At 43.5% G+C, this 20,284-nt stretch overlaps 1 protein-coding gene across 21 annotated transcripts in view; it reads left to right on the top strand.

The window, feature by feature from the left end:
• Positions 1-20,284, top strand: part of nrxn3b (neurexin 3b) — a 328,662-nt gene that overhangs the window by 282,829 nt on the left and 25,549 nt on the right. For 13 of the 21 annotated variants that reach the window (XM_076873680.1, XM_076873687.1, XM_076873679.1 and 10 more), the window contains 2 exons: positions 3,728-3,817; positions 5,404-5,714. In XM_076873680.1, the coding sequence (XP_076729795.1) occupies positions 3,728-3,817; positions 5,404-5,714 (401 nt within the window). The remainder of the gene's footprint in view (positions 1-3,727; positions 3,818-5,403; positions 5,715-20,284) is intronic. The other 8 variants (XM_076873683.1, XM_076873682.1, XM_076873681.1 and 5 more) reach the window with 1 other exon arrangement.

The raw sequence follows: 20,284 nt of genomic DNA, 5'->3' as shown, positions 1-20,284 counted from the left end.
GTCGCTCTCACAACTCAGACTAAGCCGAGTGTACAAGCCGCCAATCTAATTCATCTTTTCAGCACCATAAATTTCAGAGCGACCTGATAAATGATGAATTTACTCCCTGGCTTCGTCTGACGCCCGAGAGAGAATGGAAGGAAGATCGGGGGCAGGCGTGCAGGAGAAAAAGAAGGGACGTGGGTGAATAGAAAAGAAGTGCAACCGGTGAAGGAATACAGAAGCGTTTAATGGAATACGTCGACAAAAAGTGAGAAAGAGCTGACATGTAGACGGGCACAGAAGAAGAGAAAGTGAGTGAAAGGTAGATAAATTGTGGCTGCAGCTGTAGAGACCGGATTCAGCCAAGAAGAGCAAAGAGAGCTGATTGCTGAGTCTGGGAGACGGAGAATAGCGGGAGCAGATGAAGGAGCTGGAATATCGCTGGATGGACAGTGTGCCGAAGAGAACGAGAGAATGGAAAAAAGCTTGAGTGCACGGATGAATAACCAGGGAGCGAGGAGGAGAAACAGAGATGAAAGTCAGGTGTAGATGGGAAAGAAGGTGGCTTGTGCGAGATAATCATTACCAGGGGGCTGCGGTGGCGAGCTGTGGAGTTGAGCTGTGGAATGATGATTTCTGGACAGGGCCACACTATATCAAATGTACTCATCATCCCCAAATAGAGAGAATGCCAGGAGCCTGTCATGGTGGCCATTTTCACAGTTTTGATGCGCTCTCAGCACTGGCCCTGTGATGGAACCCCGGTGAGATTAGTCTGGCAACCAACTGCAGAGAACGAAGCAACCGACCAGCAGACGACTGTCACCGTGCCAGTGTTTGTGTTGACTGAATGGCTGCCACCAAAGGGAAAAAACCGAGACACTGTTTTGGCTAGGAGGAAAAAAACAGTGATGGCATGCAGCGGGGCCGAAGTAAAAGCCGGCAACGTGCGCATAAGCTCGCAGCAAAATAATATAATAATGATAAACATACGTAAATATTTATATTCACCTGGTCTTCTCTATAAGGGCTGTGTGGTGTTATCACACTTTACCTTTTAAGGCCCTGCAGAAACACAGAGAGAAGAGACGGACGACAAACTCACCCATGAGGCGGCCTTCCTGTACAAGCAAAATGAAAGTGTCCTGGTTGGGTTAGCTTTCGACTGACTAATACCAAAACCAAAGCAAACATAGCTAAGTTAGCTTGAGTTAAGGTTGGCAAATTTAAGGTAAGATTCCTGGAAGATCAGCTGATCACAGAGCTGCTGCTGCCTCTGCAAGCCCTTTTGTAACCCATTTCCAAAGTAGCTCCACCTTCGCTGTCATCATATTAATGCTGCTATCCTGTATATATTGTACATACTATTGTTTGAGTACTTACGATTGTTTTTTTTGTACTTTTTATATTTTACATTTATATTTATTATTGAAACTTGCACCAAGGGAGTGGCACTCCAATTTCGTTGTACTCTGTACAATGACAATAAAGGCTATTCTATTCTATTCTATTCTATTCTATAGCTGTCCGTACTGATGGGTGTTTGTTTCTCGCCCTACAAATATACAGTTTTTCTTTTGCTTGTTTTCATTATGGACGTTGACTGAAAATGAAACCGGTTCTCTGGCTTTAAAGAACATCAGACATATTATAATGTCAGATTGCTCATTCGTCTCTCTCCTCAGTGCACTGGCAGGAAATATCTGTCCACTATGTTTAGGGGGAAAAACTGAAACCCTTAGTAGACTGACTTTTTAATAAACAGTAGTGCTTTTATTGGCAAGGTCATCCATTCTGAAGTCACCTCTAGAAATTGAATATCAAATTGACAAACTAGAGAGAATTTTCTCATTAGTTGGACAATTAGCTGGTGGTGTATTCATTACGTGGGGACTGTCACCTCATTAATCACCTAGAACAATGTAAGAGCTATACCTGAGACCACGCCATTAGCAATGCACAGCAAACTTACAGCTTCTTCTCCGTCTTCCTCTCAGTCTCGTGATTCCACTTCGTCTAAAGGACGACGTGAGGCTACGTTTGAGACTTTATGGAAAAGACAAAGCAGAAAGAATGCGAAGAGATTATTTGTCGATGGCACTCATCCACCCTCCCCCCGTGTTTCCCGGCTCGCTCGATCAAACTCCAAACCTTTTCCGAGCGTCCTCTGATTTCAAACACGAACATCTTGCCTCCCTCTGTGGCCCTTGTCCAGAGGAGAGTGTATTTGGCTGCCACCTGAAACCTGCTTGAGATCAAAGGAATGGGGAGGGAGTCCTGCTAGTAGCTGATTAACCTGCTGGCACACTGCAGAAACATTCGTTTAGCTCCTTGAGCTCCCTTGCAGCCATATCTACACTCCATCCCAGCTGGCTGTAAACTGAGCACTTGGATGTTTTTTTTCTGTGAAAGGTAGCAAAGAACGCAAGGAAGACAGAAAAGAGAGAGGGAAGGGAAACTGGTACGAGCTCACGGTTTTATGCAGTTGTGGCGCGTTCGCGCGTAATGTTATGGAAGTTTAGTCAGCAGGTCAGAGCAGTGGTGACTTACACCGAATGTAGCTTATTGCCAAACCAAGAAAGAAAATGAAATACAACCCGGGCGGGTGTCAGAACGAGGGCGTGAATGTAAGCACGTTCAAAAGCTCCAAACTAAACACACTGGCAGGTGAAGCTTTGCCCTTTCAGTTGTATTATACTGTAAATGAGTCAGTGCCAGTGCCTTTCTTCTTTCTTCCTCCAAATCCCTTTCCTTCTGGATACTGAGTGACATCACACTGCCATTCGTCTCTTTTGTTAGACCTCAAAATGTTTGAAGACGGACTTGTACGTCTCCATTCTCGCTGTCGACAGATCCGCGGCACCTTTCAAAGGGAGAGGATCCCTGTTTGTCAGACAAAATGTTGCATCCCGGCACATTCACAAAGGAAATTTGTAAATGATGCCAGAAATACTCAGTACAGGCTCCAGATTCCCTGCATAAGTGAGGCTATTATTATTACACTACTGTTATATACCTCCAGCCCAACAGGAACATTCCCAGAAGAGGTGGTTGCGTTCTTTTGGTGTTTCTTTGAACCCAAAAAGCCTCCCACTATGTCAGTAATGATCTCATTTGTATGCATTGTCCTCTTCAAATCTGTGTCACTGTGGGACTACCACCCCCCCCCCCAAACAGGTCTGCTGTGCTTCAAATTACCACCTCCTCATCTAATGTTGCCTCCTTTTCCCCTCAAAAGCTGCTACACACTCATTCCCTCCAAGTAGCTACCCCACCAAATCGTTCCTTGGCCCTTGAAATGTGAAAGCAGGTGGTGTCCAGTGGGAGAATTAGTGCACATAAATTACCTCCAATTTGCTTCAGAGAAAGGCACTTTATGCATGTCTGCCTTTTTAACCACTTGATCTCCTTCCTTTTGTCTCTATTATGTAAAATGACGTAGATGTGATGCATTTCCTGTGTTTTGACTTCTTCTTGCAGGATTTTTCTTTCCCTACAGTTTGTTTTTCCTCATTGCTGCTGTGTGTGGAGTGTGCTGTATAAATATGAGTTTTAAAAAATTTCCACTAAAGTAACGCTACTTTGGGGTAAAAGAAATATACATATATATTCATATATATCATAAAGCTTTTATAAATATTTCTAAACAAAGATAAAACTCTTCATAAACCACTGTATAAATGTGTGATGTCTGTTGCTGTTGCCAACTGTTTGAAGCTGTTTGTTAAACTTTCAAACTTTAAAGGCAACAGCGACATTGAGCGCTATCAAATGGCAAATAAGAAAATCCCGTTCAAATATACCCGGCCAGTAGAAGATTGGCTTCAGGACAAAGGTAAATCTTTATCGAACTTCTAGAATGTTCTTTATTTTCTGTCATTTCATCGGCTTGTTCCCTTTCAACCTCTGAGAATGAATAACCATCCCTTAAACCCTTTAAAAAACCAGTAAACCAAAGCAATTTGTTTTATTTTGTTTGTGTTTTTAGCCTTTTCGTCCTTTCCCTTTGGTTCAGTTTTTATGATGCTTCTTTTTATTATTTCTTGTCCCTTTTTCTGTCATTGTCATCTTTAAAAAAAAAAAGTTGAACCATGGTGTCTAGTTAAAGGGACTGGGAAGTGATTTTGTAAACAGTGCAACAACAAGATATGAAATATCAAGTGCTGCTAATCTTTTGTGCAAAATTGACTAGGCGGAGGCATTATGCATTATTATCTATGCCGCAACAGTCGGCCGATTGTTTTGAGAGGAGAATTAACTCCCTTGGCTCAAATCCTCTGCAATGTTTGAGAACAAATTAATCAGTGGGCATATCCCCCTGAAAACTTTCCAAACAGCAGGTGCCTCTCCCTGCTGTAATTCATCTGATTGTACTTAAACACATCAAACACAATAAAATTCTCACTTGTTTGGCGATGGAGAGCTAATTGGAGCCTTTTTGACGGCAAAGCGTCACAGCGCGCCTGCCAAGGTGCACTGTGCCCTGATAGAGCTGTGCTTTTTTTCTTTTCCAGTCGTTAGATTAAAACCAGCACCTTGTTCGTATTGAACATTTTGTGGGGATTTTCCCAGAAAAAGAAGAAGTCTGTTTCCCCCTTTGTTTTTTCTGGTGCTTAATCCATCATAAAAATATCATAAACTGCTTTTAAAATTCATTGCACATAAACATCAGCATAACTTCATCATAAAGTCCCTTTAACAACTGTAAAACAAGGCAGGTTTGGAAAAAAAATCCCATTACCGCTGCATGCATGACTCCACACGTGCTATTTCATTTTTCTGTGATATGAACGTTGCCCCTGCCATTTCATACCTAATGTATTATGTATTACATAACAAACAAATGTAGCGGGCTTGCGGTGTTATATGTCTGTAAATTATACAATGGAGATTTTTAATTATGATTCCTGCATTGTGAAAGTTTGCTGTGCTTTTCTTTCATTGGGAATGCATGAGCAGTGTGTTTTGATAATGATATTTGGGCTTCTCCTAATGAAAATCACATGAATTGTAGCAACTGGGCATTGCACATTATTCCCCATATACATGCTGTACTTATTGCTCGAGACCCTTTTGTCCACAGAATAACAACAAAGCTGTGGAAAGTGTTACAACACTGCTGCTGCTGTGACAAGTGTATCTGTTTCAGCTCTAGCAGCAGTTTGAAATCTACTTATTGTACAAAATGTGCTCAGCAGTAGGTAAAAAGTAGGGCAGCTGTAGATACTTTTTTCAGTACAAAGCCAGGTTGCGTCATCATTACAGTTTGAAAACCATCTGCAACTTCTTTTAATCAGGGAAACAAGACATTTCATCAAACGTTCTCTATCACCGCATCTGTCTTGCAATGAAAGTTTAATGTTATTGTTACATTAGATTATCATCTCTTAAGCTTATCAACGCTTTTCCCTCCCGCGCCAGGCCGGCAGTTGACGATCTTCAACACCCAGGCCACTATCTCTATCGGTGGAAACGACCGGAAGCGGCCCTACCAGGGCCAGCTCTCCGGCCTCTACTACAATGGCCTCAAAGTCCTCAACATGGCCGCCGAGGGCCACATTAACATCAAGGTGAACGGCAGCGTGCGGCTGGTGGGCGACGTCCCCACTAGCCGGGGTGCGGCGCGCACCACCACCTCGGTACCGCCAGAGATGTCCACCACCTTTATAGAGACTACCACCACCTTGTCTACCACAACCACCCGCAAACAGCGCTCACCACCCACTATCCAGGTAAGGGAGAGGGTGTATGTGGTGATGTTTCCAGCAGAACTGTTTGTTACCTGTAGACATTCTAGTGATTTATGGAAATTTGAAAAAGCTGCGTAGAGATCTTCAAGAACTCTGCACATGGTTAGAGTTTTCCCATTCCCACGCTGTCACTGGTGTTGTCCTGTCAAAGGAGCTGGTGTTGCACAAGGTTGCTCAAGGCTTCTCACAAAGAACCCGTCAAGACATCTTTTTGTGCCAGTGATGACTTAAAGGGTGTATTTCAGCCTAAACTATGATCTTCTATCTAACCTAACCAAGTAGTTTTTGGTGCTTTCGACCAATAAATCTTGAAGCTGACCTTGAAGATCTTGGAAAGTCAACGTGACTCCGCTCTACCTCCCTGCAAAGTTCATTCAAAACTTTTTGAGCTATCGTCTTTACAGACAGACACGCACGCATGCTACCAAAGACCAAACTTCCTTGGCAGAGGTACTGAATAAAAGAAATGACAAATGAATAAGGGAATGAAAACAAAGACCAAACCTGAACCACCTTATCTTGGATTTCAATCTCGAGATTAACTCCAGTTCTGGCCCTGCAATATCCAAATGTGGATTTTGTCCCTGTTATAAAAAATGACTCTTCTAGCATCTAGTACTTAACAATCAATCAATCAATCAATCTTTATTTATAAAGCACTTTTCATACAGAAATGCTTTACATGGTTAAAAGCAGCCCTCCCCATCCCGCCCTCCAATTCACTCCCCACACTCTCATTAACATAAGCCGTCATGGATACATACACACACATCCCCTCCCCCCACACACACACACATAAACACACATGAGCCAGGTGAGGGAACACTATCACACGGAGCCGTCTGCACCGGGAGCCGGTCACAGACCGCAGCCTCCAGGCCGGGCACACAGCTGGAGGGAGGCAAAGAAGCCCCCCAGCCAGGCTGAGAAGACCCACAGAGCCACAGCAGCCACGGTCGATCACAGCCCCGGTGCAGAGAGCGCCCTCCAAGGAAACCTTTGTGCGTTTCTCTGCAGTGACAGCAGCATCTGACAGTGTTTGACACTCAAGGATGGAGACGCACTGAATAAACTCACTTGGTTTCAAAATTCTCTCTCGAAAAATGATTTAAGTCACTCTTAAAATAATATTTTGTTCAAGTCAGCTAATGCAGTACATGCAATAATCGTGCACCGCTGTAATTAGAGAGCTTTAAAGGGTCTGGAGTTGATTACCTAGCCAAATAAGGTTCAAGTCTTATTGCTACATAAGCTGAGCAAACAGTCTTTAGAGTGGCCTCTCCGGACATGAGAGTGGTGTTGATTTTCTCATTTAACTGTCAGCAAGAAAGTGACAAAGCCTACTGTGTTTCCCACCGTGTCAAACTAATGCTAGGAATCTTACACCGTTGGACACATGTGGCACAGGTGTCTGTGGGTTCAGTGTTTCCGATATGACCAGAGCTAAAAATGTGACAAAAAATGTCCCTTTTCTGCACTTAACAGCGTTTCTGTGTCTTCTTTGTGACTTTGCATGGATGGATTGTAGGTTTGTTTCTCTCCTCGATCAGTCAAGGTCAGGATACTGTATCTCTCATCCTATGAAGGATTGAATGCCGCTGTTCACTGAGGCGTGCAAAGCCGGCCTCGCCGCCGCTCCCTTTCTCTACCTGTCTCTCCCTTTTCTCCTTTTTCCGTCTCTCACTGTCACTCATCCTATTCCGGCCTGACGGAGGCCTTTCTCCCAATACGTCCTGACCAAGCCAATGATTGTCACTACTGTGCCAAGAAAGTAATCACCGAGCCAGTCCTTTGACGCGCACAGGACAAATTGAACCATTCATTGTCCACATTAAAGCAGTAAGTCTCCCTCGAGGGTGAGATGGAGTTGGGGTTGCTTGTTGTATGACGGACAGGGACCACTGTTATCAGCCTCTTCACCTCAACGACAGATAGCTTGCCTTGCAGCGATGATGGCCCTTCGAGTCGGTGCTGTCACTTGTACGTCTGTATCAGAGCGGTGTGGAGGAGGCCACTGCGAGGGAGTCCTGTGATTGGGACTGACATAGCCTTCATATGTGAGGTTTGAAGATCTGGAACAAAGGCAAAGCAGTACATACTCATTCTGGCTGTGTGGCATCGGTAATCTGCAATGATGCCCGAGCTGAGATACGTTACAGCACCGTGTCTGGCACCATCAACAAGGTCACATCAGATAAGAAGTAACGTGGCTTCGCTGGGAAAATGGCATTTTGTGTCACAGGCTATTAATATCAAAGGAAGTCAATAAAGTGTGTGTTTTGAAAGAGCTTTTATACAAAGCACTCTCCTTTTCAAGGTGAAATGATGAACCGATACCTCTTTAGTCAATAACCAGGATGCAGCTGTCGGATACCAGATGATGCACTTTGCTTCCTTAAGATTATAATATTTGTAGGGTTTTTTTTAGGAGGTTTTTTGCCCTCACTAACTTTTCACTTTATTTTTGTATTCCTTCTGAGAGCACACCTTGTTCATTCGTCTTCCACAAGCTCCCAATGCAGGGCCTGCTTTGATTCATGCTGCCATGTCACAGAATTTCATTTGCCAAGGCCTTTAATTTTACAGTTCCCTAGTTGGTTGTCAAATACCGTAGTGTGAGAGGTAAGGAGAGGACCTGTACCAGTTTGGCAGATTTCTCCACCCCTCTGGGTAGTATAGGGGAGTTGAGGGATTTGAGCTATCAGTAGTGATGTACTGCAGTGCTGAAAGAAAGCTATAGGCAGCTGGACCAGAACATGTGTGCAGGAGCTTGAGAAGTGTGAAGGCTAAAATGTGTTTTCTTTTGTATCTGGTGTGTTCTCACACATCTGTGTTTTGTCCATTTTACCAACACTGCCTGTTTCTTTGTCTGAGGTGAGAAGGGCGAATCCCCCTGACAGCTCAGGATCAGCAGAACGAGCGACGGGGGTGGGACGCGGAGGGAACCAATCTCACGGTTAATTAATGATAGCTCCGCGGGGACATAACGACACGACGGACATGTTTCGCTCGCTCTCTGTCACTGTGTTATGTGATTTCACTTAATCTCAGCTCCAATTATGTTTACGCGTAATGTTCTCCGTTTCGGAAAATATATTGGGAATTTTACATTTTAAATGAAAAGAAGGAAAGGTTTATCATTTAAAGCTTAAGTATTCATATAATTTCCTGAGTAGCAGTTACATCTCCAGTACATAATCCGGTTGTTCAGTCTGACGTCACTAGCCGTGTCTGGGCCTAAACTCCGCTGCAGGTCCATATATCAAACGATCACTATGGCATTACTGAGAGTTGAAAAACTGTCTAAAGTCTTTCATCTTTAATAAAATGATCAGCGTTCTGCTCTACCAGGTGTAACTATTGAGTTTAACATCCAGGCATCCATGAAAACGGAATTTATGACATTTAACGGAGTTAGAAGTTAGCAGGGAGTTAGCTCGCTAGCTTCTATCTAAATACAATATAGCAGGGGTCACCAACACGGTGCCCGCGGGCACCAGGTCGCCCGCAAGGACCACATGAGTCGCCCGCGGGCCTGTTCTAAAAATAGCTCACCATAACAACTTACCAGTAAGCTGCATCTATTTTTATTTTTTCTTGCTATTTTTTTTAATCACAATTGCATTGGCGTTAATTTGTTAGAGATAATATATTAAAAAAATGTTTATTATTAAATATTAGATCATGATCTAATATTTAGTGCTAGCTGGTCTCCACGGAAACAGTTGCCGTGAAGACCAGCAAAGGCAAAGGTGAGGAGATGAGGAAAACATGGCGGAAAAAAGGAAGAAAACATATAATTTTCACAGTGAATGGGAGGAAGAGTTTTTTTTTTACCACTGTGAAAGATTCATGCGTGTGTCTCATTTGCGGGGCAACTGTGGCAACGGCAAAGCGGCACAACGTGGAGAGACATTTCCGAACGTGTCACACAAGCTACCATGCTAACTACCCAAAGGGCAGCACACTGCGAGCGGAAAAGGCCCGCGAATTAAAGGCAGGTTTGAGCAAACAGCAGTCTTTTTTCACGAGACCGGTGAAAAACTCTCAAAAAGCAACCGAAGCCTCATTTAGAGCTACACATTTCATGATTAAGAAAAAGAAGGCATTTTTAGACGGGGAGTATTTCAAAGAAGCAATGATGATAATTGCAAAAACTGTGCTTAAAGACGAGAAATATGGAAACGATGTAATCTCCACTCTCTCTGATGTCCAGCTGGGGGCAACTACAATTGTTAGAAGAGTGTCGGCTATGTCCGGGAACTTGGCCGATCAGTTGGATCAGGATCTGGCAAAGTGCAGTTGGTTTAGCATCCAGTGTGACGAGTCCGTCGACAGCAGCAGTACAGCACAGCTGATGGTCTTTATCCGGATGGTATTTGATGGTTTCTCCACAAAAGAAGAACTTCTGACACTACTGCCGCTAAAGACAACAACGAAGGGAGTTGACATCTATAACGCGGTGAAGGAGTTTTTCGCGAAGAAAAAGGTACCGTTGGAAAAGCTGGTATCAGTGACTACCGACGGGGCTCCTGCTATGATCGGCCGACATACGGGATTCATCGCTCACTGTAAAGGTGACACAGAGTTCCCAAACTTCATGCATTACCACTGCATCATTCACCAGCAGGCGTTATGCGCAAAGGTGATCGGCTTCGAGCACGTCATGACTCCCGTCGTGAAGATCATAAACAGCATCCGCTCCAGAGCTAAACAGCACAGAACATTCAAGGTGCTATTGGAGGAGCTGTCAGCTGAATATGGTGACCTGCTACTACATACGGAAATCCGATGGCTCAGCAGGGGACGGATTTTGCTTCGTTTTTTGTCACTTTTGGGTGAAATCAAGGAGTTCATGCAATCCAAAGGGGAAGACACATCTCTGCTGGAGGACACTGAGTGGACACTTGACCTTGCGTTTTTAACAGACATTACTGGGAAACTGAACCATTTGAACTGTGAGCTGCAAGGCAAAGGTAAGACTGTTGCTGACATGATAAGTGCTTTAAATGGATTTAAAGCCCAGATGAACATTTTCTCTGTGCATTTACAGAGAAAAAAGGTGCTGCACTTTCCCTCTGTGCAGATGGTGCTGAAAGACAATGCTTCTGCATCTGAGACTTTTGACAAAGTTGCAGAAAAGTACACTCAAGTCATAAACCGACTTGGTCAAGAGTTTGAGAACAGGTTTTGTGACCTTGATCAGCTTGAGCCATGTGTCTCATTTTTTTCCAATCCTTTCATGAATGTGGACACAACATGCATTGCTGAGCAACTAAGTTCAATGTTCAGCTTGGATGCTGGACAGGTGGAAATCGAAATTGTAACATTGCAAAATGACGTCCACCTCAAAGCCTATCTGGGTGCACCAAACTTTTGGTGCCTTGTTGACACAGAAAAGTACAGTGGTGTGTGCACAGCAGCTATGAAGGTTGCCAGCCTGTTTGGTTCAACCTATCTTTGTGAATCAGCCTTTTCTGACATGAACTTCATCAAGAACAAACACAGAACACACCTCTCCGATGCACATCTGCAAGACTCACTCAGAGTTGCAGTGTCAAGTTATACCCCAGATTACAACACACTGGTGAACAGCATGCAATGCCAGGTTTCCCACTAACAGACAAAGAAAGCCATATTAGATGTTCTCAGTGGCAACATTACAGTGTCATGTCAAAGTTTAATTTAATTATTGAAAAACAAATGTGTTTATTAAGTGTAACATGTGACAATTTGCTTTAAAATGCTGCCAATTTGGTGAAAAGTTCTGTAAAATTTGAAAGTTGATTTTTTGTATGTTACATACATACAAAAATAATGTATGTAACAGTGCATGATTTGTTAAAATTTGTTAGTGGTAAGTGAAAATGTTGTAGAAGTGATCACTTCAAAATGTAAATACTTGCAGAGATATATAGAAATAAAGCGTTGCATATTGATATTTATGTTTCCTACCTTGTTTCCTAATTGCATTCTTTATAATTATGGTGAAAAATAATTAACATAATTAGTGTCCGTACATAGATGAATATCATTAATTATTAATGATAACACATAATTAAGTTAAACTGAGGAAATTTGTTATTTGAGAAGTGTGTGTCAAACTGGTAGCCCTTCACATTAATCGGTACCCAAGAAGTAGCTCTCACTTTCAAAAAGGTTGGTGACCCCTGCAATATAGCATGTCCTGACTGCGGGGTTTTGGAAACAAATTAAAACGTACAGCTCTGCTATCACTTCCAACATAAATGAAGACAGAAAACTAAACAGCAGTGATGTTTGTAGGGTTACTGAAGTTGGGCTAGCTGGTATATAACGATGTGCTACGTGACCGCTAGCGACACAGCTATGTTAGCATAATATAAACAAGCTAACTTTTTTTCCACTCGATAAAAGTTAACGTGAGTGTTCTCGGTGGTCAGGAACAAATGTAATCGCATGGCAGGATGCTGTAAAAGGACCAAACTTCAGCCAGAAGAACAACTGAGATAATCCATCCACAATACGAGGTTAGTCATTCATATACTGCAGCATGGGCTGGGCTGTAGCTACATCCTAAGGTTTTAAAAACTGAGCTTAAATAAATGATTAGTGGTAATAAAAGCCGAGGGAGGTCAACAGTGATCACTGACTGTTTTAGGAGCTTTTTGAGATCAAATAGAAGAAAATACAAAACATTAAACATGTTAACAACACAAAAGCCATATTAAACGCAGACTACTTTAGACCCGGAAGTAGGATTCGTCACGTCATCACTTAACAATCGGATAATGGTGGGACTCTCCACCATTTGACCGTAGAACTGAAGAAGCTTCTTGGATGAGAGGTGAAACATCTTCAAGCAACCTAAAGAAGTCCAGACGCTTTTCTTTCCAAGCTCCTTGGACCCTCCTGTCTCCTTCCAGCACATTGTGTACAACATAAAAATAGGAAATGAACATTCAGGTGGTGATGTCTATAGTTTTCTCTACAGCACCTTTATACATCACAATTTGTTCCTCGTTGCCTTGTTAGGAACGGTCTACGAATGCAAACATCAAATATTAACTACATAATGTCTTGTTTACACGATCCTGCTACACTGTTTACGTTAGGCAACAGTGTGCCCCTCCTACTGTTATCTTCAACTTGTCCTCTTAAAATAAAAAGTAGTAGCCTGCTGCGTGAAAGTCCGATACAAGGATGCTAGCTGGTTTCTCATTAATGAAGAACACCAGTTTTACACATGAGGTCACGGTTGCTGGAAGTTGTTAGGTACTGCTTCTACATCTGCAGCTCCAGATGGAGCGTCTCAAAATTGAAAACTTTGAGCGGCACTATCATCTGGGAGTGTGACTTCAGAATGAAGTGAGTTTAGCAGGCTTCCACGGCACGCTGCCAGTCTGTGCTTGAGTGTAGTGGCCCAAAGTTACATTAGCCACGACTTACATTAGCACCGTGTGTGTGCATCAGAGTTTTTTGAGTTTGGCTTCATGCTAGGTTTGGGGGAGAGTTGTATAGTGTTATGAGATACTGTGGACAGAACATATGAAGCTGGGCATAAGAATGATTCTCCATGATGCAAGTTCTTCATGGCCAGTTCTTTCTTAAAAGGGGTTAGACATCTCTCACTTACATTTGCTGGTAATCTAGAATATTCCCGATGCAGAATCGCAAAACAAACACACAGAGGCACAGTTTAAGGCTTTACCAAAGTCCTTCAGCTCTGCCGAATTTTGTTGGACCAAAGAATACATTTCACGCTTGCCGATTTAATGCGGATAGTCGTTTTGGGAATACTCATTAATGCAAGGTTTTCTATCATGGGAGATCAACTTCTCTCGTTCCCAATTAACTCACGCTGCCGGCGTGAGATGTTTGGGAACAATTAGGATGGGAGGCTGCAATCTACAGTACCATGAGGGAAAACGGCTGAGGGAGAGAGACTGAGAGTGATTTGCATTGTTGCCGTGTTCTAGCAATTGGTCCCGTCCATCATCTTCAACAGGCTCGATGCTCAGGAGACGAGAAAATGAGAGGTAAATTGTTTGTCGTTTAATTGGGCTTTTTTCTGCTGAGATGCAGCAGTTGTTGCTATATTGATGCGTTTAGATACGCACGCCACAATTATAGTGACGCTGCGTTGAATGACACAGATTCTGATGTTTTCTGATTCATTTTGGTGTTTTGGTGGAGCCTTAAACGGAAGACAGAAATCCATACAGCACAGGTCACGAGCCAGATCCACCTCACACTGTTGCTGGGTACAGTTTTGCTCGCTAAGCTCCATCGCAACATTTCCTCACCGCTCTCCTCAAATTGCTTCCATCTCTCTGTCGATAAACTACATCAGGGATGTTGCTGAACACCTGGGGTTATATGATAATCACTGATTTATTCTCTCTTCAAGCGGTGGGGAGGAAGACGCTGCGTGGCGTGCTGGTGTCTCCACATGGTAGCCCGCTAGATGATGTTTGATGAGCGTGTTCATCTGCTCATGTGTGAGAGCAGCGCAGGTGTGAGCACGAGCAGGCAGGCGCGCTCCACTTCTCCGGTCAGTCTCTGTGATCACCAACCCACACTTGCCAGTAATTGTGTAAAGGTCAGACTAGTAGGCAGGTGTTCCTAGGATTTCTTTCTTTATTCCTTCTCTTCCTTTCCAATTTTTTTTCTTTGTCGGTATCTCTGGCTACTCTGCACAGCACCGCAGCTCACTGTGTATTCTTGGAGATGAATGCTGGAGGTCCGCTTGTTGCTCGGTGTAGGTCCAATTAGGAGACAGCAGACTGATGGGGATCATGCTGGCGCGTGTGGCTTCATTAAGGCAGGCACACACTGACACTTACACACAGACCCACACTCAGAGAGTTTGTACAAGGATCTCTTAATCTTTGTCTCTCACATTTCCAGCGTGCACAAGCAAATTAAGCTGCTGTAATTTGCATAAGTCTGTGCACACATAAAAAACATCACTCAGGCCTGCTGTGGCCACATCCACTGTCAAAACACTGAAGCAAAGCTGTCAAAGATTTTTCATCATGTGCCACCAAATATGCCCCCCTACCACCAACATGACCACCTCATTTCAGCACTGTCATGGACTGTCTGTCTTTTCTGTCACTGGAATTTGTTTCCAACATGCGGCTGTAATTCCCTCGGTGCTTGTCACCTACATAAGACTGTTTCTATTAGATCTCTCTGTGTGAATATATTTGTTTTATGTCCACAGATCTTGTGTTTCTTTTTCTTTTGTCTCTTTGTGAGCAAGTGTGTGTGTATGTTTGCATTCAAGGTAGTTTGTCTTTCAGTGTGTGAGAACCAGCAGCTAGCTCCAGGGGTTTTGGACCATGGGAGGTTTTGTAATGGATGTCCCCCATGCCTCATAACACATCTTATCTGGATCCCCCGGGAATGTGTGTGTGTGTGTGTGTGTGTGTGTGTGTGTCACAGCAGGGCACTCACACACCAAGAGGCAAACAAAAAAAAGAGACACATAGCAGCTACACACCCACACAAACACACACGTGTTGTGCAGTTTGTTTCTGCAGGACATCTAGCACATGCGCTGGCTGGTGTACGGGCTCACCGCATGCTGTGCTCCTCCGGAGATGGCTGACTGGTTAAAACATGATACACATGTCCAACTAAAAACTTTAACTTACAACTGAAGCAAGAATGTGACAAGAATGTGACACCACCCAACTGAAACTGTTTCATGTTTATGAGGCCAAAGAAGCTTTCTTTTTACTGAGTGTGTGAATGTTAATGATCAAATACGCAAACCACTAGTCAACCATAGTGCTAATTTAAGCAGGCCATGATGTCAAGCTCAGCCACAGCTGCATAAGATCAACTGATCTTAGCTCAGCTGATAGCCGCCTGCACATCTGCACAATAAAACACTTGCGGCGTGTCTTATTTAAGCTGCTTTAGCCTGCCTATGTTGATATAATGCCATTGCTAACACATTGGGTTTGTACGGAAATAGATCCACAGTTTGAGACCAGAGAGGGGACACAGAACCCAGCTTTGGTTGGTTCATAAGCTAGCGTACTCCTGGTGCCAGTCCCAAACCTGGATAAATGGGAGGCTTTCATCACAAAGGGAATAGGGCGTAAAATTGGTGCCACATCAAACATGCAGATCTATCGGCTGTGGGGACAGTTTGGGAAATAAGGGAGAAGCTCAGAGGACCCAGCCTCCCAACCGCTGCTGCTCTTCTGTAAGTTGCTGTCCAGCCCACCTCCATGCCGGCTCCATTCATTCTGTTTCTGACTTAATCAGAGTCATATCTGTCATAACTGATTCGGGGTCCAACCACTCTACTCTTGCTTTCCTCACAGGCACGTGGGGACAGTCTTCTTTAGTCTATGTTTGTCCTGACAGATAACTTTAACCAATCGTTTTAGGCAAAGGATGATCGGTTACAGATGCCTGAGTCATCTTGAATAGTTATTCCAAGCATAACATCACAAATCCATATTCTCCTTCTTATTACGGTCATCTCTCCCAGCGTGCTTGAATGGTCACGATGGAGCACTCGGTATTAAATCCTGCTTTTTAAGCCCTTTTTTTAAAACTGCGAGGTTGCTGTGAGATCCCACGCTGCACTCTTTGTGGCTTTTAATTAACTTTTTCTCAGCACAACAGTTCTGGGAACAAAACTATTCTAAAAGTTTAACTTTATATTCATGAAGGTCCCACTTTCCTGTTAAAACGCCGCCTTCTGTCTTTACAATAAGAAAGGTCAAAGAGATATTTTATTAAACACAAAACAGACACTGGTTATTGCATGTATTTTTTTTTAAGTGTTACTATAGCAACACCATTTTTTTCAGGTGCAGTTAAGGCTTAAGTTACAGGCGTATTCACAGGCCTGGTAACTTTATTCCCAGGAATAAAGGATCTACACACACTGCTGCAGTGTGACTACATTTGCAGCCAGCCTGTGATACGCTCTGGAGTTTATGTCTGCGAACGACGGAGAGAGAGACTAGATGTATATACGCAGCACTGCTGTATCTGTGCGTGCAGATACCACCGTGTGTCTGTGAGCGGCAGTAGGATTTAATTAAATATGTATCACACAGACAAAGCCTTTGATGTTGCGGAGCAATAATGTGTTCTGTTTCATTGCTCAGCTGAGCTGTTAGCAAAGCCCAGCGATATTTCTCCTCTGTGACCACCGAGAGTCTGTGCAAAGTCCAACCAAACCTGTTGCTTTTAATAGTAGCGAGTCGGGGATAATTATAAGGACGGGTAGTCATCCTTACGTGTGTGCGAGCATGTATACGACACTGTGAGAGGGCTCCGACGTACAGAATATTTGGAGTAATTTCTCTGTTGGTTAGTGATTATGTTTCAACTTTCATCTTCAAAAACGGGGCAAAATCAAACGCTTAATTTGGTTTGTGCTCATTAAGTACTGAAACCAAAAGGGATCGCGGGCTAATACGGGACGTCATAAACTGCCGGCAACAGCCATTACATGATGCCTCCATTGATTTACAGCTGTGAAGTCATAAAAGCCTCTGACTTTGAAAAGTACTGTAATGAAATGAAAGAGGAGACCAAAATGTAGTCGACAAGACGAAAGAGCAAAGTCCCGCACCAGCTGCTCCACACCTTCTCAGCTGAAGGCGTCGTCCTACTTATTGAGTGTTTTCTTCCAGCTGATGAGGTCAGCTGAGTTTTTCTTATAAAGCTGAAAATACAAGCCTACCAAGCTTTAGCCAGTCATGCTTTGGGATGATATGAGACTCGTGAGACACCAGTACAGCTATAATGTTATAGAGGTCTTAAGCTGTTAAACTCACTGGTGTTTTGCACAGGATGAAACGGAAGTTGCAGATCACTGTGAAAAGCCTGGATTAAGAAGACTCATCCAGAATTAAATTTCTCAGTAATGTGATTAGATTTACTGCGAGCCTCGTTAAAATACGTATATTCATGATTTAATAAGACGGAGCCCAAGAGGACATCAAGACCGCATCAATACACAATGAAGGCAGAGACGTTAGAAGGATATTCTGCACAGCAGCAAGTGTTAAACTTAAAAATGCATGTGCGGAGAATAAAATTAGGCAAAAGAATGAAGCAACGCGCTTCCATTAAAAATGGCGAACATTTGGCGGCACTTGAAATTCCGACAGTGAACACAGAACTCGAGACAAGAACAGATGTTTGCTCCTCTTTTAAATGATCTCGCTGCAGAGCTGTCGTAATCACGTCATCCTGGATTCAAGCCCGGTGTGATTAATGTGGACTTAAAATGTACTAAATTAATTGATTGGCAACAAGTGCGATAACCAGTTTGGTAGCTGGAAAATGAAAAATGCAAAGTGGAGACTTTGTGTTGTGTTTCGGGGGTTTAACAGTAAATTTGCTGTTTTTGAGTTAATGATCAGAAAGAAATAAGAAGAGTGCTGCAACAGTCTTGATAAAACACAAGCAGCTGTTCCTCGAGGACATGGCCCGAGTTGTCATCGCAGAGCAGAGAACTCCGGTTGATCCATGTTTTAATAAACAGGCTTTTATTTTAAAATGAACCTCAGTACTTTCATTATTAACAAGCAGAGAGTCTTCTTTTTTCATTCATAAGCAGAAATAAATAAGTCAGCTTGGGTTCTGGGAAATGATGAACGCTGATGATGATGTGATGAGCATTGTTAGCAATTTTCTGGTATTTTATAAACCAGGCAGTCAACAAGTGGTCGTGGAATAACCGTCCAGATTCATAAAAACCTCAAGTAAAAACTCGTCAAGGAAATTTACTGCCTGGATGAGGTGAGCCTGAACCCTCCGTTAGCTACGCAGTAAAAGGCCTAGGCTGCTGGAGTTTCCCATGATGCACAGTGTTTCTCCTTCACTCTCTGTGTGCTTACACGTGCATTTAATCATTAGTTATTATTCACCTCTGGCTCTCTCCCACAGAGCGCCTCTTGTCCTGTCTCCCTCGCCCCTACGGGTCGCAGCAGATGGCTGCTCCTCCCCAGCCTGGTTCTGCTGCAAGTTTCTTCCTGTTAGAAGGGAGTTTTTCCTTCCCACTGTCACCGAGTATTTGCTCATAGGGGGTCTTCTCATAGTTGGGATGTTCCTCTGTATCATTGCAACATAAAGCACGTTGAGGCAGCTGCTGTTGTGATTTGGTGCTGTATAAATAAAATTGCTGAAATATTAAATTCAAGTCAACAGTGAGTGTCAGGGAATAACTGAGGGCTTAAATTAATTAACTTACTTTGAAAAAAGACAAAGTGATCTTGTTTTAACTGTGCATTATGCAACACAACCTGGTTTGAAGTTAGTTCTGTTGAGCGGTCCCAGTGTCTCGTGAACCTCGATAAAATGAAGCCTTTCCCATTTCTGTCCTGACTCCACTCACACACATGCACACACTCTCATCTTCTCCCAGCTTTTTTCTTCGGTCACAGCTTTCAGCGAAGCTCGACACCGCATCCACACGAATTCCTCACTTCCACTTTGAACTGAGAACCACAATTGGTAACACAAACCGTAACTCTGACCCAAAATCGCTGCTACAATTTCACCTGAGGACGGCAGGGACTTGCATAGAGAGGAGAAATTTCTCCACGCATCCTGCCCGCTCACCTCAGATCTTCTGCCCCTTCCTCTCTCGTGCCCACCCTCTGCCTTCCGGCGGCTTTGTTTCCGCATTTGTCTGCATACATGCATGCGGGCGAGCATGTTTGTCACAGGGCTTCCCTGATGACCTTGCGCGCTGCACCAGGGGGGTGATTAAGGATCGGGGCCAAAGACCATTTCCTTTTCATGGGAAGATGAATGACCCTGTTTGAAAGTGGCTGCCTATGGCCTCAGGGCAATTAGAGTTTGCTGTGAGCCAGCAACGCTCACTGCTCTGTGTACAAAGGCAGGTCCTTGAGAAAAAGAGAAATACTCGGCACATAACCCATTCTGCTGAAACCAGCCCGCCGCAGTAACGGGGAACAAATTAAATGAATTTTCTTTCCTTTTTTCCCTCTACCTTTCCAGCTGTTCCCCACCTCTGCTCTCCTCTTGCCTCCTATCCATTTCTCCATACACTTGGGAAGAAGAAAAAATGTGCTGACTGTAGGGGGGCACTAAGAAAGGCCCACCAAGGGTGCTCATTTGAAATATCAATATTAGATCTAGCAAACCATTTAGCATGTGACTTCTGTTCTCAGAGCTCATTTCACTGACGTTTGTAAACTATATTTTAGTGCTATTTGTTTTTGCTTTCCTTCTCCAGCAGTTTGATTACTAATGAAGACAAACTCATGGAATATCAGACCAGGTTCACCGCTGTGTGATATTTATAACATGCTTCTGTGCTGTGCTTTTTTTTCCTGGATAAAGCATCTTATCTGTCACAGAGCAGAAGCAAAAAGAGTTGTGGCAGACTATTGATAGGGATATGGCCTGGTGCCATTGATTCCCACTTGTAATACAAGCCTCTCCCTTGTCAGCCTGTCAAAGCCTAGATCGGACATGATAACGCACACATCGGGCAGCCGTCAATAGGCGAAGCTTCCACCGTCGAGATGACTATCTTGTTTTGGTACGAGGGCGATGGG

Source organism: Maylandia zebra, linkage group LG15 (genome assembly GCF_041146795.1).
Source record: "Maylandia zebra isolate NMK-2024a linkage group LG15, Mzebra_GT3a, whole genome shotgun sequence".
NCBI classification, from domain to species: Eukaryota; Metazoa; Chordata; class Actinopteri; order Cichliformes; family Cichlidae; genus Maylandia; species Maylandia zebra.
The sequence above is the reverse complement of the archived record's forward strand: the minus strand, read 5'-3'. Positions and strand labels throughout refer to the sequence as shown.